This window comes from Anomaloglossus baeobatrachus, chromosome 4, assembly GCF_048569485.1.
Source record: "Anomaloglossus baeobatrachus isolate aAnoBae1 chromosome 4, aAnoBae1.hap1, whole genome shotgun sequence".
Taxonomy (NCBI): Eukaryota; Metazoa; Chordata; class Amphibia; order Anura; family Aromobatidae; genus Anomaloglossus; species Anomaloglossus baeobatrachus.
The window spans coordinates 698,759,858-698,785,663 of NC_134356.1; the positions used below are offsets into that span (position 1 = coordinate 698,759,858).

General features: G+C 56.7%; 1 protein-coding gene across 1 annotated transcript in view; it reads left to right on the top strand.

Moving 5' to 3' along the window:
- Positions 1 to 8,723, top strand: part of PLOD3 (procollagen-lysine,2-oxoglutarate 5-dioxygenase 3) — a 68,964-nt gene extending 60,241 nt beyond the window's left edge. The window contains exons 2-19 of the mRNA XM_075346731.1: positions 218 to 309; positions 381 to 517; positions 598 to 761; positions 843 to 955; positions 1,049 to 1,112; positions 1,384 to 1,481; positions 1,551 to 1,652; positions 1,967 to 2,098; positions 2,280 to 2,401; positions 2,470 to 2,574; positions 2,746 to 2,871; positions 2,969 to 3,110; positions 3,252 to 3,365; positions 4,287 to 4,352; positions 4,490 to 4,594; positions 7,416 to 7,562; positions 7,638 to 7,763; positions 8,163 to 8,723. Of these exons, the coding sequence (XP_075202846.1) occupies positions 218 to 309; positions 381 to 517; positions 598 to 761; positions 843 to 955; positions 1,049 to 1,112; positions 1,384 to 1,481; positions 1,551 to 1,652; positions 1,967 to 2,098; positions 2,280 to 2,401; positions 2,470 to 2,574; positions 2,746 to 2,871; positions 2,969 to 3,110; positions 3,252 to 3,365; positions 4,287 to 4,352; positions 4,490 to 4,594; positions 7,416 to 7,562; positions 7,638 to 7,763; positions 8,163 to 8,318 (2,111 nt within the window). The 3' untranslated portion in view covers positions 8,319 to 8,723. The remainder of the gene's footprint in view (positions 1 to 217; positions 310 to 380; positions 518 to 597; positions 762 to 842; positions 956 to 1,048; positions 1,113 to 1,383; positions 1,482 to 1,550; positions 1,653 to 1,966; positions 2,099 to 2,279; positions 2,402 to 2,469; positions 2,575 to 2,745; positions 2,872 to 2,968; positions 3,111 to 3,251; positions 3,366 to 4,286; positions 4,353 to 4,489; positions 4,595 to 7,415; positions 7,563 to 7,637; positions 7,764 to 8,162) is intronic.
- The last annotated feature ends 17,083 nt before the right edge of the window (positions 8,724 to 25,806 follow it).

Genomic DNA, 25,806 nt, shown 5'->3' on the forward strand with positions numbered 1-25,806 from the left:
CCCCCCCCCGTCGGTCCGTGCTCCCCCCCCCCCCCCCCCCGTCGGTCCGTGCTCCCCCCCCCCCCCCCGTCGGTCCGTGCTCCCCCCGTCGGTCCGTGCTCCCCCCGTCGGTCCGTGCTCCCCCCGTCGGTCCGTGCTCCCCCCCGTCGGTCCGTGCTCCCCCCGTCGGTCCGTGCTCCTCACCTTCCTTTCGCTCATTGCTCTTCTTGTCTTCTAGAGAAGCTTCTGGTCATCACTGTGGCCACGGACACCACGGAGGGCTACCAGCGTTTCCTCCGGACTGCCCGCCATTTTAACTACACAGTGAAGGTAAGGTGCCCCTCCTGGACACTCCACGTCCGGGGGTCTCCCTCTATCTAACCCCCCCTCTGTTCTCACAGACCCTGGGCCTGGGGCAGGAGTGGAAGGGTGGCGATGTGGCCCGCACGGTTGGTGGCGGTCAGAAGGTGCGCTGGCTGAAGGAGGCGCTGGAGGATTACCGGGAGGAGGAGGACAGGATCATCCTGTTTGTGGACAGGTGAGTGACCCAGGAGCGGTGGGTGAGGAGCCAGGGTCGTGTCTGACGTCCTGACCCCCACCCGCCATCTTCCCCCACAGTTATGACGTTATCCTGGCCGGGAGCCCCATCGAGCTGCTTTGGAAGTTCAAGCAGTTTGACCAGAAGGTGGTCTTCTCTGCGGAGGGCTTCTGCTGGCCGGACTGGTCCCTGGCGGAGAAGTACCCGCCGCTCAGCAGCGGCAAACGCTTCCTGAACTCTGGAGGTGAGAGCGCGAGGGCAGCCATGTTTACTCCTTGTGCTGCGGTGTGACCCCGCCGGTGCCCTCACACCCATCTCTCCACAGGTTTCATCGGTTACGCTCCGCAGCTCTACCGCATCGCCCAACTCTGGAAGTTCAAGGACGATGACGACGACCAGTTGTTCTACACCAAGGTCTACCTGGACGAGGAGTTCAGGGTGAGGGGGCACATACTGATCATCCGGGGGCACAATGCATGGGGGGGCACAATGCCCGGGGGCCGCCTCGCTCACCTGTCCGCTCTCTCACAGGGGAAGTTTAACATCGGCCTCGACCACAAGTCCAAGATCTTCCAGAATCTGAACGGAGCCATCGGTAGGTCTGGGGTAACCGGGCAGCCTCGGGGGGTAGCCGGGCATGGGGCTGCCGTCTGTGGGGTGGGTAACGGGCTGCTGTGTGATGGATGAGTGTCAGGGGGGCGTCTGGCTGCAGGGCGGCTGTCGGGGGTGCGTCCGGCTGTCGGGGGGGGCGTCTGGCTGCAGGGTGGCTGTCGGTGGGGCGTCTGGCTGCGGGGGTGGCTGTCGGGGGTGCGTCCGGCTGTCGGGGGGCACCTGCCCAGTAATCGGTCGTCCATCTCTTCTTACAGATGAGGTCGTCATGAAGTTCGACAAGAATAAGGTGCGGGCGCGGAACGTGGCATTTGATACAATTCCGGTCATCATCCATGGAAATGGACCCACAAAGGTACTGCCCCGCCCCACTGCTGCCGCTCCCTCAGCTCACCGCTGCCACTAATCTCCGGTTTCTCTCCAGCTGCAGCTGAACTACCTGGGGAATTATGTGCCAAATGCTTGGACCCACGAGGGCGGCTGCGAGGTGTGCGACGACGACCTGCTGGACCTCTCCGAGGTGGAGGTGAGTGCAGCGCCTCCCAGTGGTCATAGATCCGTATGACAAATTGTTACTTCCTCCAGAGCTGCAGTCACTATTCTGCTGTTACATCATGTCTTATCCTCCAGTCACCTCCAGAGCTGCACTCACTATTCTGCTGTTACATCATGTCTTATCCTCCAGTCACCTCCAGAGCTGTGCTCTGCTGTTCTGCACTTTGGAGCATTGCATTGTGGGGGATCGCTGTACCCCTGGTGTTGCAGAGTGCCCTCTCCCACAATGCAGTGCGGCAGATCCCGCCGCTCCGGGCTGAGCAGTGCCCGTCTTGTCTCCCGCAGGACGATGATCTTCCCCGCGTTCTCCTCGCGGTGTTCATCGAGCAGCCAACACCGTTCCTGCCGCAATTCCTGGAGCGACTGATGACCATAAACTACCCGCGAAACCGGCTGTCCCTCTACATCCACAACAGCGTAAGTCTCCCCCCGTCACCCGCTGCCGACCACCAGATGTCCCCCCGCCCCCAAACACTACTGTTTGCCCCCATTAGCAGCATTTTCCCCAGTGTGCCCCCATTAGCAGGTCTACAGCCCGATGCGCCCCGTTAGTCATGTGACATAGCGGCGCACTGACTCCGCCTCTTTTCACCCGCAGGAAGTTTACCACGAGAAGCACATTCAGAACTTTTTTGAGCAGCACAAGGAGGAGTTCCCGGAGGTGAAGGTGGTGGGTCCTGAGGAGGCGCTGAGCCAGGGCGAGGCCCGAGACATGGGCATGTAAGTGCGGGGGCACCGCCTGGGCTGGGGGGCACCGTGCGCCGGACTCACCCGTTGTGTGTGTGCAGGGACCTGTGCCGGCAGGACGACCGCTGCGACTACTACTTCAGCCTGGACGCCGACGTGGTGCTGACCAACCCCGACACCCTGTACATCCTGATCCAGGAGAAGAGGTCAGTGCCGGGGGAGGAGGGGGCTCACCCTGCGGTCCGGGGAGAGGAGGGGGCTCACCCTGCGGTCCGGGGAGTGGAAGGGGCTCGCCGTGGGGGAGGAGGGGGCTCACCCTGCGGTCCGGGGGGAGGGGCCACGCAGACGTGACTTGACACACTACCCTCTACCTGCAGGAAAGTCATCGCCCCCATGGTGTCTCGCAACGGGAAACTGTGGTCCAACTTCTGGGGGGCTCTCAGCCCGGAGGGGTACTATGCCCGGTCCGAAGACTATGTGGATATCGTGCAAGGAAAGCGGATGTGAGTACAGGATGCCCCACAGTGGGCGGGGCCCGTGTGTAATCCGATTACGGCCACCCCTCGTTGGCGGGGCTGCTCACACCTGTGTGTCTTGCAGTGGGGTGTGGAACGTCCCGTACATCGCCCATTCTTACCTCATTACCGGGGAGACTATTCGCGGGGAGTTGTCACGCAGGAACGTCTTCACGTTGTCAGGAGTCGACTCAGACATGTCGTTCTGTAAGAGTGTTAGGGACAAGGTAGGTGACGACGAGTCGGGGGAGGATGAGGGGATGACTCATGTCCCCTCCTGTTGCTGATGATAGGGGTGATGACTCATGTCCACTCCTGTTACTGATGATGGGGGTGATGACTCACGGGTCTGCACCTCTCCTCTGCAGAGCGTCTTCTTGCACATCAGTAATCGGGATGATTTTGGTCGTCTGATCTCCACATCCAAGTACAACATCTCTCATCTACACAACGACTTGTGGCAGATCTTTGAAAACCCTGTGGTAAGAAGCCCCTCCCCCCCATTCTCTCTGCTCCTCTTCTCACTGTGTGCTCCTCCCTCATTCTTGCTGCCCTTCTCCTGTTCTCTATGCTCCTTACTCAGACCTAGCGCCACCCTCATTGTTGCTGCTTCTCCCCTCAGATGCAGCTCCTTTTCTCACCCTATGCTTCTCCCTCATTCTTGCTACTTGACCCCCTTATTTATGCTCCTCCTTCATACTTGCCCCTCTCTGCCTTTCTCGGCTTCCCCCTCTCTTCTCCTCTCCGGCCTTTCTCGGCTTCCTCCTCTCCTCTCCGGCCTTTCTCGGCTTTCTCCTCTCCTCTCCTCTCTGCCTTTCTCGGCTTCCCCCTCTCCTCTCCGGCCTTTCTCGGCTTCCCCCCTCTCCTCTCCGGCCTTTCTCGGCTTCCCCCTCTCCTCTCCGGCCTTTCTCGGCTTCCCCCTCTCCTCTCCGGCCTTTCTCGGCTTCCCCCTCTCCTCGCCGGCCTTTCTCGGCTTCCCCCTCTCCTCTCCTCGCCGGCCTTTCTCGGCTTCCCCCTCTCCTCTCCTCGCCGGCCTTTCTCGGCTTCCCCCTCTCCTCTCCTCGCCGGCCTTTCTCGGCTTCCCCCTCTCCTCTCCTCGCCGGCCTTTCTCGGCTTCCCCCTCTCCTCTCCTCGCCGGCCTTTCTCGGCTTCCCCCTCTCCTCTCCTCGCCGGCCTTTCTCGGCTTCCCCCTCTCCTCTCCTCGCCGGCCTTTCTCGGCTTCCCCCTCTCCTCTCCTCGCCGGCCTTTCTCGGCTTCCCCCTCTCCTCTCCTCGCCGGCCTTTCTCGGCTTCCCCCTCTCCTCGCCGGCCTTTCTCGGCTTCCCCCCTCTCTTCTCCTCTCCGGCCTTTCACGGCTTCCTCCCTCTCCTCGCCCAGTGCTCACCTTGTCCTTTTTCTCTCCAGGACTGGAAGGAGAAATACATCCATGAAAATTACTCTCGGATCTTTGAGGAGGATTATTATGAGCAGGTAATGTGGTGGGGGCTCTCGGGGGAGGTGGGAGGGGCCGTGTTTGGGGGGGGTCACGCCTGACTAGGTGGCTTTTGGTGGGGTGGGATGGGGCCATGTGTGGGGGGTCATGTCTTACGAGGTGTCGCCCTCTGCAGCCTTGTCCGGACGTCTACTGGTTCCCCATCTTCAAGGAAGTCATGTGCGACGAGTTTGTGGAGGAAATGGAAAACTTTGGCAAGTGGTCCGGGGGCAAAAATGAGGTAACAGGGCGAGGGGAGGGATAATAATAAGCCTGTAATATACACTGCCTTCAAAAGTATTCACACCCCGTGATATTTTTCGTATTACACCCTTAAACTCCTGAGCCTTCAGGATTCTGTCATCTTATTGCTCAATCAAAAAGCTCCACCTCATCTCCGATGACATCACCTTATGACAGTGACATCATCACCTCCTATATATGCTCTGTGTGTAAGGTTTACAGTTGTAGGATTTCTTAGCGTACGGACGTGTTTCCATGGGTTTTCCCCGAGATGTTTAGTTCTTGCTTTATGAAGCCATAGTTTTTGCTCTATATAAGAAGTTACTTTTGCATCACAAAGACGACACTTGACCACGATAAGGAAAGCGACCACCTGGATTTTGTCTGCAGAATACGAGACCAGGACGGGAATCAGCTCCACGTAGGCGGCAATAGAGGATCAGATCTCACTCCGTGGTGGCAGGGACAAGACATCTGAGGCTTCAATCAGCACCAGATACAGAAGAACGGCCGGCTCCAAAAACCTCTTCGGTGAGGAAGACGAGGGCGCCTAGTGTCATGAAGCTTTGTCCTCTCACAATCCAACCTCACCAGCTCCACACCTGATAACACAGAGGACCTGAACAATCCTGTCAGGGATTTGGATCCGGCCTGGAGTGGTTCCGAGCTCCGAGGGATTTGGATCCGGCCCGGAGTGGTCCCGAGCTCCAAGGGATTTGGATCCGGCCCGGAGTGGTCCCGAGTTCTTGGGTTACCGGATACAGCAGTGGGTTCTCCTCGCCGGCGATGTTCGGATTCTACTTGTACTGCCGCCGTGATAAAGAGCTGGTCCGATACTTTGTCCTCCATGAAGATCTTGTGGTAACATCATCACCAGATTAATGGAAGCTCTGAAGATCATAATCCAGAGAAATGGCGGCTCTTCATCGAATGATTCAAGACGAGCCTTAAAGCCGTCCTGCTGTATAACGACGACGCGCAGTCTTCAATTCCAGTTTGTTCCGCCGTCCACATGAAGGAAACCTATAATGACATGAAAAAGCTGCTGAGGGGCCTGAACTATGACATTTGCGGCCCCTCGGTGGTGACATGCAGGTGGTCGTTCTCTTCCTTGGTCTCCAGGCTGGATACACAAAGTCCTGCTGCTTCTGTGTGAGTGGGAAAGTCAGGAGAAAATCGCTACAGGAGACGGGTTCACCCAGGGAGTCACAATGTCCGGCCTCAGAACTTGTGGCCCTCAAGTAATGGTGGTGACAATCTTCTATCAAGTTGGGTCTAATGAAGAACGTTGTGAAGGCAACAGATAAAAATGCAAAAACATCAAGTGCCTCATTGACAAATCTCGAAGGTTGTGTGAAGCAAAGATGAAGGAAGAAGACTTTACTGGACCTCAGAATAGTCAGCGTCTTCAAGAAGAGCTTCTCCGTCTGTTGTAGGAAAGGAAAAGGCGGCACTGGGGTATTCACATCAGTGGGGTCCAAAGAGCAGAGAACGATGAAGAGATGGTGGAAATCTTAAGAAAACATGGGATTAAAAGTCGCAGTGAAAGGAAAATGTTTGATATCGAAACAGGAGACATTGCCATTGTCAAATTTGAGGAGAAGTCATTAAGAAATGGCCGATTTTATCTCTGAAGCTGAGAAATGTTAAAAATATGTAAAACAGATAATCAGTACATTACCACCTCCTGGGTGAGTCCTTCTAAGTATAACTACAGCTGTTCTGTGAAGACCTCAGATGCAGGGATCAACCAGCATTATGAAAACCAAGGAACTCATCAGACAGGTCAGAGATCAATCAGCATCATGAAAACCAAGGAACTTACCAGACAGGTCAGAGATCAACCAGCGTTATGAAAACCAAGGAACTCATCAGACAGGTCAGAGATCAATCAGCATCATGAAAACCAAGGAACTTACCAGACAGGTCAGGGATAAAATAGTATCATGAAAACCAAAGAGCCCATCAGACAGGTCAACGATCCACCAAACAGATCAGGGATAAAAAGGAGATGACAAAAAGCAGGGTTTTAGGGTATAGAAAATAGCCAAGCTGTGAATATCTCACAGAGCACTGCTCCCAATTATCATCCAAAAATGGAAGGAGTGCAGCAAAACTGCAAGCCTACAAGACCAAGACATGGCATCCACCGAAACTGGCATCTCAAGAATGAGAGCACTAATGAGAAGAGTTGAGAGGCCCAAGGTCACCGATGGAACTGCAGAGATCACAGCTCAAGAGGAGAATCTCCACAGGACAAGCAGAGATAACAGCTCAAGGGGGGAGAATCTGTCCACAGGACGACTGTTGGTCACAGACTTTATAAATCTGCCCTTTATGGAAGGAGAAGCTCTGGAGAAGGTACAGTGAGCAGTGGAGGAAGGAGCTCTGGTTAGAGAACTGGGCTAAAAACAGAACCCTAACCCTGAGAACACCATCCCCACCGTCACACATGGTGGAGGCACCATCATGCTGTGGAGAGTCTTTTCTTCAGCTGGGGCAGGGAAGCTGCTCAGAGGTGATGGGAAGATGGATGGCGCTAAATACAGGACAATCCTGTAGGAAAACCTGTTAGAGGCTGCAGAAGACGTGAGACTGGGGCGTAGCTTCACCTTCCAGTAAGACAATGTCCCGACTTGTACCTACACTTTAGTGTTGGTATCACATAAAATATATTTAAGTTTGTGGATGTAATGTGTGTCAAAATATGTAAAAGTTCACAGGGTGTGAATACTTTTTCAAGGCCCCGTACTGCAGGAGATAATAGTATTATTCCATACATTATAACTCGGCCTGTTCTCGGTTCCCGTTGTTGTCAGGATAAGCGTCTGGCCGGCGGCTACGAGAGCGTCCCCACCGTGGACATCCACATGACGCAGGTCGGGTACCAGGATGAGTGGTTGAAGTTCTTGAAGGATTACGTTGCGCCCGTCACCGAGAAGCTGTTCCCCGGATACTACACCAAGGTAAGACGCCGCACCTCCCTGTCCATCAGCCATCATTGCTCCTGCTACCGCTGCTGACCGCCATCATCTTCTTAGGCCAAGGCGTTCCTGAACTTCATAGTGCGGTACCGGCCAGATGAGCAGCCGTCCCTGCGCCCGCACCACGACTCCTCCACCTTCACCATTAATGTTGCTCTCAACAATAAGGACATCGACTATGAGGTGAGTGGCATTATGGTCTGTGGTGGGCCTACCGGGCGCATCATGGTCCGTCGTGTGCCTGGGTGGGTAGCGGTGGTACCAAGGTCTGTGGTGGGCCTACCAGGAGCATCATGGTCTGTCGTGTGCCTGGGTGGGTAGCGGTGGTACTATGGTCTGTGGTGGGCCTACTGGGAGCATCATGGTCCGTCGTGTGCCTGGGTATGTAGCGGTGGCACCATGGTTTGTAGTGGGCCTACCGGGACCATCGTGGTCCATCGTGTGCCTGGTTGGTAGTGGAGGCATTGTGCAGCCCGTCATGTGTCTTTCACTCTGGTAATACCTGGCACAGGACGGAGTTGTGGTCAGTGCCACCGCCCAGCATCGGTGGAAACCTAACATGGTGTCTCTCTTATTCCGTAGGGCGGAGGCTGCAGGTTCATCCGCTACAACTGCCGCGTGGAGTCTCCTCGGAAGGGCTGGTCCTTCATCCACCCGGGTCGGCTGACACATTACCACGAGGGGCTGCCCACCACCTGGGGGACACGCTACATCATGGTGTCATTCGTGGACCCTTGACCCTAGGACTATTCCCTCCTATGTAGAAGGACACTGAGCAGAGCGGGTGCCGCCCAGCACCTAAGATGGCGGCCGCACCGTCTTTTATACTAGAGGGGGATTATTGGCAGATGATTCTCGTCTTTCCCCAGCGGCCGTCGTAGCGGGCGATCTCAGAAGTCGTCCATGGCGCCATCATTATGGTGACGCTACTGATCCTCAGCCCGAGCTGCCTTCTCTTACCAACCCCACAAGGAGCAGCGGAGCCACAGGTCGCCGCAACGAGACGTGAAAGAAAAGCCTTCACCGCTTCTGTACAAAACGCTTTAAATTATTCGCTGCTGAAATTGATTTTTATAGAAATATTTTTTAAGAAAACTTGAATTGTGCAATAAATAATTCTAGTACCTTGTATGATATCTGCTGTGACCACTGGAGGGCGCCCCGGGCCTGTGCACAGTGCAGAGACCGAGAAATATACACAGCTGTGCAAAAGGGAACAATGCACAGCAAGAAGCCTCCAACAGACAGCAAAAGGGTTAATGGGTTATCAATTACCAAAAGTGAACGAAGAGAAATATAAAGAGTACAGTGACCGCCCGTCTCCTCCGTCCTCGGTATCCGGTCACCGCCCGTCTCCTCGGTATCCGGAGCCCTTCCGTCTCCTCCGTCCTCGGTATCCGGAGCCCTTCCGTCTCCTCCGTCCTCGGTATCCGGAGCCCTCCCGTCTCCTCCGTCCTCGGTATCCGGTGATTGCCCGTCTCTTCCGTCTTCGGTATCTGGTGCCCTCCCATCTCTTCCATCTTCAGTATCCAATGACTGCCCGTCTCTTCCGTCCTCGGTATCCGGAGCCCTCCCGTCTCTTTTGTGCTCGGTAGCCGGAGCCCTCCCGTCTCCACAGTCTTCGGTATCCGGTGCCCTCCCGTCTCCTCCGTCCTCGGTATCCGGTGCCTGCCCGTCTCTTCTGTCCTCGGTATCCGTTGCCCTCCCGTTTCCTCCGTCCTCAGTATCCGGTGCCTGCCCGTCTCTTCCGTCCTCGGTATCCGGTGACCGCCCGTCTCTTCCGTCCTCGGTATCCGGTGACCGCCCGTCTCTTCCGTCCTCGGTATCCGGTGACCGCCCGTCTCTTCCGTCCTCGGTATCCGGTGACCGCCCGTCTCTTCCGTCCTCGGTATCCGGTGACCGCCCGTCTCTTCCGTCCTCGGTATCCGGTGACCGCCCGTCTCTTCCGTCCTCGGTATCCGGTGACCGCCCGTCTCTTCCGTCCTCGGTATCCGGTGACCGCCCGTCTCTTCCGTCCTCGGTATCCGGTGACCGCCCGTCTCTTCCGTCCTCGGTATCCGGTGACCGCCCGTCTCTTCCGTCCTCGGTATCCGGTGACCGCCCGTCTCTTCCGTCCTCGGTATCCGGTGACCGCCCGTCTCTTCCGTCCTCGGTATCCGGTGCCTGCCCGTCTCTTCCGTCCTCGGTATCCGGTGCCTGCCCGTCTCTTCCGTCCTCGGTATCCGGTGCCTGCCCGTCTCTTCCGTCCTCGGTATCCGGTGCCTGCCCGTCTCTTCCGTCCTCGGTATCCGTTGCCCTCCCGTTTCCTCCGTCCTCCAACATTCGGTGACCGCCCATCTCCTCCATCACTTCTTCTTGTCACTTGTACACCGGTTATAGAGGAGCTCGGCAGGAGGTTTTTTCACACATCTTGGAGAACAGACTCCAGATCTGTGTATGAGGCTGTGCGGATCTTGACCCCAGACAGATGGGATGATGTGAGATCAGGGCTCTGTGGATCACCACCTCCAGGACTCTTTCTTCTTAATGACATTGCCTGGATCTTTGAGGTCATTTTCCAGCTATAAATTTGGAGCAGATCGGCCACCTGATGGTATCACGATGGAGAAGTATCTACTGGGATTTCTCAGCACTGAGGACACCAACAATCATGACCCGATTCCACCCAGACTTCTGGCCTGATGTCTCCCCCAGACTTCTGGCCTGACTTCCCCCCAGACTTCTGGCCTGACGTCTCCCCCAGACTTCTGGCCTGACGTCTCCCCCAGACTTCTGGCCTGACGTCTCCCCCAGACTTCTGGCCTGACGTCTCCCCCAGCAGCTGTCTATATCCGGAACTCACTGGATGCTGGTGATTTTGAGCTGATGCCACTGCTGGACATCTTCCCATGTCATCTCATCTGCTGTAAGTTTCCTTGGCCGATCAATGAGTCTACAGTCGTTCTAGTTGCCCACTTCTTGGTGCTTCCTCAGAAGATCTTGAACAGCACTTCTAGAACCCCCTCCGCCCCAGGCTGCTGTGGCGCCCCTGAGGCTTACGTCGTCACAGAAATATTGCACCTCAGCCAGAGGTGTAGTATCCCATCCCGGGTAAGAATGAGGTTAACTGCCGGTGTACAGACAAAACTTGCTGTGAGGTAAATCCGGAGATATGACGATAAATCATGATATTCAAGTATGTCAGGAAGCCCTCTCCTGGTGTCACCCCCCCTTTCCTTCACACAACTGGTTTAGCAACAAATCCCATGGCCATCTCCTGTGATATGGAGATGAGGTGGTGTGGGAACAATGGACACAGGATGACTCCCTGCCGTGACCCTGTAGTGGGGGCTGCTAGCTAGTTAGCAAGGCTATGGAAATAGCCAGACAGAACGACTCCAGTAAAAAATGGTTCATATCTCGCAAGCCATATTTCCGATAAATATGGCAACCATAAAAATGGTGTCTCCGCATGCGGACGATGCCGGCACACCCTTTTTATGGGAGCAGGACATTGGGAAATGCCCCAGGCGTGATATCAGCCAATGGGGAACTGGCAGACAGGTCATGAGTCCTCTCGTTCTGTAGCTAAATTCATAACTGTCACAATGAGACCGTTGGCGTCTGCCTACGACGCTCCCAGGCAAAGTTATGGCCAATATCCCCTTTGCTGGATAATTCTGATCCATGCAGGGGGAGTGGCAGTGCTTCCCTGTGAGGTCACTAAGGTAGGAGGGGACCTGGATTTGGCCAGGTTGATAACCCTACTTCGGCCATTTTCCAGTGTTCTTTCGCTGGGGGTCACGTGCAGGAAACATCTGCGGGAGTTCCTAGAAACCTGGTCTACAGCGCCCCCCTGTGGCCAGACGCACAAGGTAACTGATTGAATTGCATACCTGTTGTAACCCATGCTTTGATTGTAACTGTACTCTGACATATGTATATTCTGTAGATTCCCTATTGTATATATTGTAGTTTCTAGTGTGCTTTAGGCTGATTAAATTATATAATTAATCTTGGGCTGTTCTGTTATCTCGATCTTGAATCCCACGTCTGCGTGTTCGGCTAATAGTTACCGTAAATCGGTTGGTGGCAGCGAATTGTGCCAAGGATTATTGTGGGGAGGCCAGTGAGATTCGGGGAGATTTTATATATTCCGCCCGCGGAGGTCGGGGGAATATATACCCTACTCTCACCGGGGACCCTTCAATAATCGGCATAAGTAGTATAGCGGCCTCCTTGCTTATTGTCGGGCAATTCCATAATTGGCCTGACTATAAGAGGGGCGCTAGAGAGCGCATCACGTGCTCTGTCTGTCGGTCGGGAGGTATAAAGGAGGGGTGACCCCCACTTGTTACCCCCCCGATTGTGACGTACTGGTAGCCAGCGCGGGGGATTTCTGAGTGACCCCCCCGGTGGTTTGTGACATATTGGTGGCATAGCGGTGGGATCGAGATAATAGTGTGTGTGAGTGTGAGACCCATACTCCCAGACACTAAAGACTGCCTGCAGCAGCTGTGGCTGCTGGGGTCTTCAGACTAGCTCAACACTAGAGTGTCAGAGTGCAGATACTGTAAGGTGTGTGGAGGCATCAGGTGTCAGTTCTGTGTCAGTGACCAAAAGTCTGCAAGAATGGCTGATGGCACCAGGAGCAGAGCTATGCAACTGGCCAATGCTAAGGCAGGAGCCGAAGAGAGGGAGGACGGTGCTGTGGACAGCAATGAGGAGGTTGCCCACGAGTCCTCCAGGAGCTCGACGCCAGAAAACCGTTCTGCCGAGGACATTGCACAACCTGGCACTGCTGGACAAGATGAGGAGGAGCTCACCCAAGGTTCCTCAACGAGCCAGATGCCAGCCCTCCGCTCTGAAAGGGACAGTGAATCGCCTAGCTCTGCAGCGTGCCGCAGATCACCACGTGCCATTCCACCGAGCCTGGGAGGCTCGGATAGCCTTCTTCAAATGGCTATGGCCCTTCTCCAGGCTGGAGACCAGAAGGGCTACAAGGAACTCCTGGCAGAGCGCAGGGCAGAGCGGCAGGCAGCGCGCGACGCTGAGGCTGCGGAGCGGCACGCAGAGCGTGAGGCTGCGGAGCGAGAGCGGCAGGCAGCGCGTGAAGAGCGAGAGCGAGAGCGACAGGCAGACCGTGACTACCAGCTGCAGCTAGCTCAGCTCCGGCCCTCATCAGCCACACGTGACCTTCGAGACACCAAACTTCCAAAGGTCCGTGTTGAGGACTTCCCAGTGCTGGAGAAGGATGGAGACTTGGACTCTTTCTTGACTGCTTTTGAACGGACTTGCTTGCAGCACCATCTGGACAAGGACCAGTGGGCCAAATACCTGACCCCCCGTTTAAGGGGTAAGGCCCTGGATATCCTTGGGGACTTGCCTGCTGAGGCAGATCAGGGCTACAACACCATCAAGCGGGCCCTGATCCAACAGTACAACCTCACTCCAGAGTCCTACCGCAAGAAGTTCCGGAGCCTACAGAAGGGACCAAAGGACTCCTGGGCTGACCACCGGCGGGCACTTGCCCGAGCTGCCGACCACTGGACCCAAGGCCTGCAGCTTTCCACCGGACCGGAGATCCTGGACTTGTTCATCACGGAGCAACTCTTGTGGAACTGCCCTGAGGATCTCCGCCAGTTCATCCGAGACCAGAAGCCAAAGGGGTCCACGGCTACAGCTGCCCTGGCCGATGACTACACCAACAATCGGGCCCCTGAAGCCAGGAGAGCAGCCACCAGCAGCACCTGGAGAGGGGGTAAGATGAATTCTGCGACTGCCCCACCTGCCCCTAGACTGCAGGGGGTGTCCCCCTCAACTCCCCTCTCCAGGCCCGTGGCAGAACCAAGACGGTGCCACCAGTGCAACCTACCTGGACACTTCAAGGCCATGTGCCCTCAGCGTCCCAAGGCCCCGGCTCCGTCCCCGTCCCAAGGGCCGCCCAAGGTGTATTGTGTGGGTGGGGGTGGTGGTAGGTCCCTGGACAGCTTCCAACCTGTCACCGTCGGCCGGTCTGTGACCATAGGACTGCGAGACAGCGCCTCGGAGGTGACTCTGGTGCGGCCTGAGATAGTGTCCCCCCAAGACTTGATCCCTGGAAAAACCCTCGCTGTCTCCGGGATTGGAGGCATTGACCCGGCGCTGCCTGTTGCTGACATTTATGTGGACTGGGGCGCAGGGCGAGGGGTGAGGGAGGTGGGGGTAACCGATCGGATCCCCGCAAACGTGCTACTTGGGACAGATTTGGGGCAGATAACCTCCCAGTTTGGGCCCCCACCAAGGGCTGAACCTTCAGCCAGTACGGACATGACTCCTGACAATGTTAATGTGTTATCTATGAATGATGTGAGAGAGGGGGGAGTGAACTCTGATATTTCTGCTTGCATAGACACCATAGACACACACTCAGCTGCAGCTGTGACAGGGGAGGGGGTCAGAGAAAGGTGTGACAATGCCTCTACAAGTAATCAGCCTGTGAGCTGGGATCTGCTGCCCTCTGCAGGGATAAGCAGAGAGCAGGGTGCTGCAGGGGGAGGACCAGTGTGTGGGGTGGGTGCTACCACAGCAAATGTGGGGTCCCCAGAGATTTCACAGCGGGGTTCTGTTGCTGCAGGAGGGGAACAGGCAGGTGAGATTGGGGCCGGTCCAGGAGCGGAAGTGCTCCCAGGTAAGATCTCGGTGCATGGTTCCCCCACAACCGGGGTGTCAGGAAGCCAGGTAGGTCTGCCTGAACCGGCGACTTGGTCAGGAACGGAGGAGGAGCAGGCACGACCCACGGTCGCAGCGGCTGTGGCCGCTGTCACCCGCAGTGGGAGTGCTGGAAGCGAAGGGGCCTCCCGGAGGTCCGATAGCTCTTCCCCTTCTGACCAAGTGGCAGCCGAGTCAGGTGGAGGCCAGGACACAGGTCCCGGGGTACTGACTGAAGATGTGACAGTCTCGTCGATTCTGGCCACATCTAGTCAGGGGTTTCAGGCAGCGTTAGAAGCTGACGACAGCCTGAAAGCTCTTAAGGAGCAGGCGGCACAGCCTCCCTCGGACTCGGACCCGGAGCGAGTGGTCTGGGACCAAGGACGGCTGTACCGGGCCACGGTCCAGCAGGGTTCACCGGAGGCGTGGCCCAGGGACCGACAGTTGGTGGTACCCTATCCGTTCCGGACGGAGTTGTTGCGGATCGCACATGAGATTCCGATGGCCGGACACCTAGGGATCGCTAAGACCAAGGCCAGGTTAAACCAGCATTTCTACTGGCCAAAAATGGGGGCCGATGTGGCTGCCTACTGCCGTTCGTGTGAAACCTGTCAGAGAGTGGGGAAGGCGGGGCCACGCCCCAAAGCCCCACTGGTATCTCTGCCAATCATCGATGAGCCTTTCAGGAGGGTGGCTGTGGATCTGGTCGGCCCGCTGGCCATCCCCAGCAGCTCCGGGAAACGCTTCATACTGACGGTAGTGGACTATGCCACCCGGTACCCAGAAGCAGTGGCCTTGTCGTCCATTCGGGCTGACAAGGTGGCCACCGCATTGCTGGAGATTTTCTCCCGAGTGGGTTTTCCCCAGGAAATGCTCACTGACCGGGGGACCCAATTCATGTCCCAGCTGATGGAGGCCCTCTGTAAGCAAGTCCAGGTGCGACATCTGGTGGCCAGCCCGTACCATCCACAGACTAATGGCCTGTGCGAGCGGTTCAATGGCACCTTAAAGCAGATGCTTAAGATGTTGGTCGACTCCCATGGGCGTGACTGGGAGCGGTATCTCCCACACCTGTTATTTGCTTACCGGGAGGTTCCACAGGCCTCAACAGGATTCTCACCGTTTGAGCTCCTGTACGGGCGACGTGTGCGGGGCCCCCTGGCTCTGGTGAAAGAGGCTTGGGAAGGGGATTTGGCCACCCCTGGAGTGTCGGTTATCGAGTATGTCATGCGCTTCCGGGACAAAATGCAGGCCTTGACGCAACTGGTACACGACAATATGGCTCAAGCCCAGGCCGATCAGAAGCGTTGGTACGACCAGAACGCTTGTGAGAGGACCTACCAAGTGGGTCAAAAGGTGTGGGTACTGGTCCCCGTACCACAGGACAAGCTTCAGGCAGCCTGGGAAGGCCCATACCTCGTGTACCAGCAGCTCAACCCTGTAACGTACCTGGTCACCCTGGACCCTGCCCGTGGAAGGCGGAAGCCCTTCCATGTGAACATGATGAAGGCACATCATGAGCGGGAGGCATGTGCGCTCCCCGTGTGCAACCTGCCCGAGGAGGGAGAAGCGGAAACCCTCTTGGATATGCTAGCCCAGGTTAGGGCAGGCGGATCCATTGAGGATGTGGAGGTTGGCCACCAGCTCTTGGAGGACCAACGGTCCCAGCTGTGGGCCACCCTACACCCCTTCCGGGGGTTGTTTACCAACCAGCCCGGAAGGACTGACTTGGCTGTCCATCACGTGGACACTGGGGATCATCCCCCGATCCGGCGTTCAGCATATCGGGTCTCCCTGGAGGTGCAGCAACACATGCGCCAGGAGATTGACGAGATGCTGAAGCTGGGGGTGATCCAGGCATCCAACAGCGCTTGGGCCTCGCCTGTAGTCCTCGTCCCTAAGAAGGACCGAACCACTCGGTTCTGCGTGGACTACAGGGGGCTCAATGCTGTCACGGTCGCCGATGCGTACCCAATGCCACGCATCGATGACCTGCTCGATCAGTTGGCCGGGGCTCAGTACCTGACCATCATGGACCTGAGCCGGGGATATTGGCAGATCCCCCTGACTCGCAAGGCCAGGGAACGCTCTGCCTTTATTACCCCATTTGGACTGTACGAGTCCACGGTGATGCCATTCGGGATGAGGAATGCCCCTGCCACTTTCCAGCGGATGGTCAACACCCTGCTCAAGGGACTTGAAGGGTACGCGGCCGCGTACCTGGATGACATTGCCGTCTTCAGTCCCACCTGGGAGGACCACCTAGAGCATCTAGCACAGGTGCTCAGGCGGATCCACCGGGCAGGTTTGACCATCAAGCCGGGAAAGTGTCAGCTGGCCATGAGCGAGGTCCAGTACCTCGGTCACCGGGTAGGTGGGAGAACACTGAAGCCCGAGCCTGAGAAAGTGGAAGCCATCGCATCCTGGCCCACCCCAGGACCAAGAAGCAGGTGATGTCCTTCTTGGGGACCGCTGGGTACTATAGGAGGTTTGTTCCATGCTATAGTAGCCTGGCAAAGCCCTTGACGGACCTCACCAAGAAGAAGCTGCCCTCTGCAGTCGATTGGACAATGGACTGCGAGACAGCCTTCCGGGCCCTAAAGGACGCCCTGTCCAGCCCGCCCGTGCTACAGGCAGCCGACTTCACGCGGCCGTTTGTAGTACAGACCGACGCCAGTGACTTCGGCCTCGGTGCGGTGCTCAGCCAGGTGGACTCTGCGAGCCAAGAGCACCCAGTCTTGTACCTGAGCAGGAAGCTGTTACCAAGGGAAGTTGCCTATTCCACGATGGAGAAGGAGTGCCTGGCCATAGTGTGGGCCCTGCAGCGTCTGCAACCCTATCTATACGGGCGCCACTTCATCGTGGAGACGGACCACAATCCCCTCAGCTGGTTGCACACCGTCTCTGGGACGAATGGGCGATTGTTGCGATGGAGCCTTGCGCTCCAGCAATACAACTTCACCATTCGCCACAAAAGGGGCCGTGACCACGGTAACGCAGACGGGCTGTCCCGACAAGGAGAGGTCGCGGACGGGCGCACGGGGGAACACCGGAGTGTGCTGCCCCCTAGCGCCCTCAAAAGGGGGGAGGTGTGAGGTAAATCCGGAGATATGACGATAAATCATGATATTCAAGTATGTCAGGAAGCCCTCTCCTGGTGTCACCCCCCCTTTCCTTCACACAACTGGTTTAGCAACAAATCCCATGGCCATCTCCTGTGATATGGAGATGAGGTGGTGTGGGAACAATGGACACAGGATGACTCCCTGCCGTGACCCTGTAGTGGGGGCTGCTAGCTAGTTAGCAAGGCTATGGAAATAGCCAGACAGAACGACTCCAGTAAAAAATGGTTCATATCTCGCAAGCCATATTTCCGATAAATATGGCAACCATAAAAATGGTGTCTCCGCATGCGGACGATGCCGGCACACCCTTTTTATGGGAGCAGGACATTGGGAAATGCCCCAGGCGTGATATCAGCCAATGGGGAACTGGCAGACAGGTCATGAGTCCTCTCGTTCTGTAGCTAAATTCATAACTGTCACAATGAGACCGTTGGCGTCTGCCTACGACGCTCCCAGGCAAAGTTATGGCCAATATCCCCTTTGCTGGATAATTCTGATCCATGCAGGGGGAGTGGCAGTGCTTCCCTGTGAGGTCACTAAGGTAGGAGGGGACCTGGATTTGGCCAGGTTGATAACCCTACTTCGGCCATTTTCCAGTGTTCTTTCGCTGGGGGTCACGTGCAGGAAACATCTGCGGGAGTTCCTAGAAACCTGGTCTACAGCGCCCCCCTGTGGCCAGACGCACAAGGTAACTGATTGAATTGCATACCTGTTGTAACCCATGCTTTGATTGTAACTGTACTCTGACATATGTATATTCTGTAGATTCCCTATTGTATATATTGTAGTTTCTAGTGTGCTTTAGGCTGATTAAATTATATAATTAATCTTGGGCTGTTCTGTTATCTCGATCTTGAATCCCACGTCTGCGTGTTCGGCTAATAGTTACCGTAAATCGGTTGGTGGCAGCGAATTGTGCCAAGGATTATTGTGGGGAGGCCAGTGAGATTCGGGGAGATTTTATATATTCCGCCCGCGGAGGTCGGGGGAATATATACCCTACTCTCACCGGGGACCCTTCAATAATCGGCATAAGTAGTATAGCGGCCTCCTTGCTTATTGTCGGGCAATTCCATAATTGGCCTGACTATAAGAGGGGCGCTAGAGAGCGCATCACGTGCTCTGTCTGTCGGTCGGGAGGTATAAAGGAGGGGTGACCCCCACTTGTTACCCCCCGATTGTGACGTACTGGTAGCCAGCGCGGGGGATTTCTGAGTGACCCCCCCGGTGGTTTGTGACACTTGCACACACCAATTGGTAGGCATACACCGGGTCAGGGATAGTGGCAGCCACCCCCATAGATGTTTAGTTCATGGGGCCGTAAGTCCCATCGCTGGTCCCAACGGTGTGGGTGGGGCCTAGTCAGTGGGTGTGTGGGAGGAGTCAGAAAGAGAGAGTAGACAAAGGGAACTAGGAAGTTCAAGTTTAGTCAGTCTGTCAGGCAGTAAGAGAGGGAGTGAGGAGGTGGGCTGTCAGGAGAGGACAGCAGATAGAGAAGGCAGAGACAGAAGGAGATCCTGGGGTCTTGCTAGGCCCAGGTGACACTGACAGAAAGAAAGAAGGGATTCCAGGGCCATGGAAGGGCAATTGTCCCGTGACCTGTTCCACTGACAACATCCGGTGGAGGGATCTGGCTACATTCAGGGACGGTCCCCAGACAGAGGGAAGAAAGACAATTCCTCAAAAGTAACACCGAAGGCCTGGGAGAGCGTTGCAAGCGCCCGGGGCCACTTCCCGCCACAGATCCCCGGTGAAGAGGGTAAGATATGACTGCAGTCAGCCCCCTTTGTACAGGCCCTGTGGTGGAGGCCAAGACCAGCTAAAACAGTTGAAGGCTAGGAAGTCAGAAAAGAACACACACAAAAAGGGGTACACCGGGACTGACCCTTGACCTATCCGGGATCGGCGGCGGCCCCTGACAGCGGATCCTGGCATTCTGTGGGTGACCGGTTGTCACGAACCACCGGGGGGGTCACTCAGAAATCCCCCGCGCTGGCTACCAGTACGTCACAATCGGGGTGTAACAAGTGGGGGGTCACCCCTCCTTTATACCTCCCGACCGACAGACAGAGCACGTGATGCGCTCTCTAGCGCCCCTCTTATAGTCAGGCCAATTATGGAATTGCCCGACGATAAGCAAGGAGGCCGCTATACTACTTATGCCGATTATTGAAGGGTCCCCGGTGAGAGTAGGGTATATATTCCCCCGACCTCCGCGGGCGGAATATATAAAACCTCCCCGAATCTCACTGGCCTCCCCACAATAATCCTTGGCACAAACTCGCTGCCACCAACCGATTTACGGTAACTATTAGCCGAACACACAGACGTGGGATTCAAGATCGAGATAACAGAACAGCCCAAGATTAATTATATAATTTAATCAGCCTAAAGCACACTAGAAACTACAATATATACAATAGGGAATCTACAGAATATACAGTTATGTCAGAGTACAGTTACAAGCAAAGCATGGGTTACAAACAGGCATACACAGTTCCAGCAGTTACCTTGTGCGTCTGGCCACAGGGGGGCGCTGTAGGCCAGGTTTCTAGGATCCTTCCCACAGATGTTTCCTACACGTGACCCCCAGCGAAAGAACACTGGAAAATGGCCGAAGTAGGGTTATCAACCTGGGCAAATCCAGGTCCCCTCCTACCTTCGTGACCTCAGAGGGAGCACTGCTCCACCCCTGGCTGGAGTTATGGACAAAATCCACAACATGGAATATGGCCATAACTTGGCCTGGGAGCGTCGTAGGCGGACGCCAATGCTCTCATTGTGACAGTTATGAATTTAGCTACAGAATGAGAGGTTTCATGACTTGTCTACTAGTTCCACATTGGCTGATATCACGCCTGGGGTATTTCCCAAGCTCCCGCTCCCATAAAAAAGGTGTGCCAGCATCGTCCGCATGCGAAAACACCATTTTTATGGTTGCCGTATTTATCGGAAATATGGCTTGCGAGATATGAACCATTTTTTACTGGAGTCGTTCTGTCTGGCTAGTTCCAGAGCCTTATAATGAGATACAACTCTTGTTACAGGGTGACGGCAGGGAGTCATCCTGTGTCCTTTGTTCCCACATCACCTAATTTCCATATCACAGGAGATGGCCATGGGATGGGTTGCTAAACAAGTTGTGTGAAGGAAAGGGGGGGTGACACCAGGAGAGGGCTTCCTGACATAACTTGAATATCATGATTTAGCGTCATATCTCCGGATTTACCTCACACCTCCCCCCTTTTGAGGGCGCTAGGGGGCAGCACACTCCGGTGTTCCCCCGTGCGCCCGTCCGCGACCTCTCCTTGTCGGGACAGCCCGTCTGCGTTACCGTGGTCACGGCCCCTTTTGTGGCGAATGGTGAAGTTGTATTGCTGGAGCGCAAGGCTCCATCGCAACAGTCGCCCATTCGTCCCAGAGACGGTGTGCAACCAGCTGAGGGGGTTGTGGTCCGTCTCCACGATGAAGTGGCGCCCGTATAGATAGGGTTGCAGACGCTGCAGGGCCCACACTATGGCCAGGCACTCCTTCTCCATTGTGGAATAGGCCACTTCCCTCGGTAACAGCTTCCTGCTCAGGTACAAGACTGGGTGCTCTTGGCTCGCAGAGTCCACCTGGCTGAGCACCGCACCGAGGCCGAAGTCACTGGCGTCGGTCTGTACTACAAACGGCCGCGTGAAGTCGGCTGCCTGTAGCACGGGCGGGCTGGACAGGGCGTCCTTTAGGGCCCGGAAGGCTGTCTCGCAGTCCATTGTCCAATCGACTGCAGAGGGCAGCTTCTTCTTGGTGAGGTCCGTCAGGGGCTTTGCCAGGCTACTATAGCATGGAACAAACCTCCTATAGTACCCAGCGGTCCCCAAGAAGGACATCACCTGCTTCTTGGTCCTGGGGGTGGGCCAGGATGCGATGGCCTCCACTTTCTCAGGCTCGGGCTTCAGTGTTCCCCCGCCTACCCGGTGACCGAGGTACTGGACCTCGCTCATGGCCAGCTGACACTTGCCCGGCTTGATGGTCAAACCTGCCCGGTGGACCCGCCTGAGCACCTGTGCTAGATGCTCTAGGTGATCTTCCCAGGTGGGACTGAAGACGGCAATGTCATCCAGGTACGCGGCCGCGTACCCTTCAAGTCCCTTGAGCAGGGTGTTGACCATCCGCTGGAAAGTGGCAGGGGCATTCCTCATCCCGAATGGCATCACCGTGGACTCGTACAGTCCAAATGGGGTAATAAAGGCAGAGCGTTCCCTGGCCTTGCGAGTCAGGGGGATCTGCCAATATCCCCGGCTCAGGTCCATGATGGTCAGGTACTGAGCCCCGGCCAACTGATCGAGCAGGTCATCGATGCGTGGCATTGGGTACGCATCGGCGACCGTGACAGCATTGAGCCCCCTGTAGTCCACGCAGAACCGAGTGGTTCGGTCCTTCTTAGGGACGAGGACTACAGGCGAGGCCCAAGCGCTGTTGGATGCCTGGATCACCCCCAGCTTCAGCATCTCGTCAATCTCCTGGCGCATGTGTTGCTGCACCTCCAGGGAGACCCGATATGCTGAACGCCGGATCGGGGGATGATCCCCAGTGTCCACGTGATGGACAGCCAAGTCAGTCCTTCCGGGCTGGTTGGTAAACAACCCCCGGAAGGGGTGTAGGGTGGCCCACAGCTGGGACCGTTGGTCCTCCAAGAGCTGGTGGCCAACCTCCACATCCTCAATGGATCCGCCTGCCCTAACCTGGGCTAGCATATCCAAGAGGGTTTCCGCTTCTCCCTCCTCGGGCAGGTTGCACACGGGGAGCGCACATGCCTCCCGCTCATGATGTGCCTTCATCATGTTCACATGGAAGGGCTTCCGCCTTCCACGGGCAGGGTCCAGGGTGACCAGGTACGTCACAGGGTTGAGCTGCTGGTACACGAGGTATGGGCCTTCCCAGGCTGCCTGAAGCTTGTCCTGTGGTACGGGGACCAGTACCCACACCTTTTGACCCACTTGGTAGGTCCTCTCACAAGCGTTCTGGTCGTACCAACGCTTCTGATCGGCCTGGGCTTGAGCCATATTGTCGTGTACCAGTTGCGTCAAGGCCTGCATTTTGTCCCGGAAGCGCATGACATACTCGATAACCGACACTCCAGGGGTGGCCAAATCCCCTTCCCAAGCCTCTTTCACCAGAGCCAGGGGGCCCCGCACACGTCGCCCGTACAGGAGCTCAAACGGTGAGAATCCTGTTGAGGCCTGTGGAACCTCCCGGTAAGCAAATAACAGGTGTGGGAGATACCGCTCCCAGTCACGCCCATGGGAGTCGACCAACATCTTAAGCATCTGCTTTAAGGTGCCATTGAACCGCTCGCACAGGCCATTAGTCTGTGGATGGTACGGGCTGGCCACCAGATGTCGCACCTGGACCTGCTTACAGAGGGCCTCCATCAGCTGGGACATGAATTGGGTCCCCCGGTCAGTGAGCATTTCCTGGGGAAAACCCACTCGGGAGAAAATCTCCAGCAATGCGGTGGCCACCTTGTCAGCCCGAATGGACGACAAGGCCACTGCTTCTGGGTACCGGGTGGCATAGTCCACTACCGTCAGTATGAAGCGTTTCCCGGAGCTGCTGGGGATGGCCAGCGGGCCGACCAGATCCACAGCCACCCTCCTGAAAGGCTCATCGATGATTGGCAGAGATACTAGTGGGGCTTTGGGGTGTGGCCCCGCCTTCCCCACTCTCTGACAGGTTTCACACGAACGGCAGTAGGCAGCCACATCGGCCCCCATTTTTGGCCAGTAGAAATGCTGGTTTAACCTGGCCTTGGTCTTAGCGATCCCTAGGTGTCCGGCCATCGGAATCTCATGTGCGATCCGCAACAACTCCGTCCGGAACGGATAGGGTACCACCAACTGTCGGTCCCTGGGCCACGCCTCCGGTGAACCCTGCTGGACCGTGGCCCGGTACAGCCGTCCTTGGTCCCAGACCACTCGCTCCGGGTCCGAGTCCGAGGGAGGCTGGGCCGCCTGCTCCTTAAGAGCTTTCAGGCTGTCGTCAGCTTCTAACGCTGCCTGAAACCCCTGACTAGATGTGGCCAGAATCGACGAGACTGTCACATCTTCGGTCAGTACCCCGGGACCTGTGTCCTGGCCTCCACCTGACTCGGCTGCCACTTGGTCAGAAGGGGAAGAGCTATCGGACCTCCGGGAGGCCCCTTGGCTTCCAGCACTCCCACTGCGGGTGACAGCGGCCACAGCCGCTGCGACCGTGGGTCGTGCCTGCTCCTCCTCCGTTCCTGACCAAGTCGCCGGTTCAGGCAGACCTACCTGGCTTCCTGACACCCCGGTTGTGGGGGAACCATGCACCGAGATCTTACCTGGGAGCACTTCCGCTCCTTGACCGGCCCCAATCTCACCTGCCTGTTCCCCTCCTGCAGCAACAGAACCCCGCTGTGAAATCTCTGGGGACCCCACATTTGCTGTGGTAGCCCCCACCCCACACACTGGTCCTCCCCCTGCAGCACCCTGCTCTCTGCTTATCCCTGCAGAGGGCAACAGATCCCAGCTCACAGGCTGATTACTTGTAGAGGCATTGTCACACCTTTCTCTGACCCCCTCCCCTGTCACAGCTGCAGCTGTGTGTGTGTCTATGGTGTCTATGCAAGCAGAAATATCAGAGTTCACTCCCTCCTCCCTTACATCATTCATAGATAACACATTAACATTGTCCGGAGGCATGTCAGTACTGGCTGAAGGTTCAGCCCTTGGTTGGGGCCCAAACTGGGAGGTTATCTGCCCCAAATCTGTCCCAAGTAGCACGTTTGCGGGGATCCGATCAGTTACCCCCACCTCCCTCACCCCTCGCCCTGCGCCCCAGTCCACATAAATGTCAGCAACAGGCAGCGCCGGGTCAATGCCTCCAATCCCGGAGACAGCGAGGGTTTTTCCAGGGATCAAGTCTTGGGGGGACACCATCTCAGGCCGCACCAGAGTCACCTCCGAGGCGCTGTCTCGCAGTCCTATGGTCACAGACCGGCCGACGGTGACAGGTTGGAAGCTGTCCAGGGACCTACCACCACCCCCACCCACACAATACACCTTGGGCGGCCCTTGGGACGGGGACGGAGCCGGGGCCTTGGGACGCTGAGGGCACATGGCCTTGAAGTGTCCAGGTAGGTTGCACTGGTGGCACCGTCTTGGTTCTGCCACGGGCCTGGAGAGGGGAGTTGAGGGGGACACCCCCTGCAGTCTAGGGGCAGGTGGGGCAGTCGCAGAATTCATCTTACCCCCTCTCCAGGTGCTGCTGGTGGCTGCTCTCCTGGCTTTAGGAGCCCGATTGTTGGTGTAGTCATCGGCCAGGGCAGCTGTAGCCGTGGACCCCTTTGGCTTCTGGTCTCGGATGAACTGGCGGAGATCCTCAGGGCAGTTCCACAAGAGTTGCTCCGTGATGAACAAGTCCAGGATCTCCGGTCCGGTGGAAAGCTGCAGGCCTTGGGTCCAGTGGTCGGCAGCTCGGGCAAGTGCCCGCCTGTGGTCAGCCCAGGAGTCCTTTGGTCCCTTCTGTAGGCTCCGGAACTTCTTGCGGTAGGACTCTGGGGTGAGGTTGTACTGTTGGATCAGGGCCCGCTTGATGGTGTCGTAGCCCTGATCTGCCTCAGCAGGCAAGTCCCCAAGGATATCCAGGGCCTTACCCCTTAAACGGGGGGTCAGGTATTTGGCCCACTGCTCCTTGTCCAGATGGTGCTGCAAGCAAGTCCGTTCAAAAGCAGTCAAGAAAGAGTCCAAGTCTCCATCCTTCTCCAGCACGGGAAAGTCCTCAACACGGACCTTTGGAAGTTTGGTGTCTTGAAGGTCACGTGTGGCTGATGAGGGCCGGAGCTGAGCTAGCTGCAGCTGGTAGTCACGCTCGGCCTGTTGCTGTCGCTCTTCACGTGCTGCCTGCCGCTCCGCAGCCTCACGCACTGCTTGCCGCTCCGCAGCCTCAGCGTCACGCGCTGCCTGCCGCTCTGCCCTGCGCTCTGCCAGGAGTCCCTTGTAGCCCTCCTGGTCTCCAGCCTGGAGAAGGGCCATAGCCATTTGAAGAAGGCTATCCGAGCCTCCCAGGCTCGGTGGAATGGCACGTGGTGATCTGCGGCCCGCTGCGGAGCCTGGTGATTCACTGTCCATTTCAGAGCGGAGGGCTGGCATCTGGCTCGTTGAGGACCCTTGGGCGAGCTCCTCCTCATTTTGTCCAGCAGTGCCAGGTTGTGCGATGTCCTCTGCAGAGCTGTTCTCTGGCGTCGGGCTCTTGGAGGGCTCGTGGACAACCTCCTCATCGTCTCTGGCCTGAGCATCGGCCATTCCTTTGGCTTTGCTCCTGGTGCTCTCAGCCATTCTTGCAGACTTTGGTCACTGACACAGAACTGACACCTGATGCCTCCACACACCTTACAGTATCTGCACTCTGACACTCTAGTGTTGAGC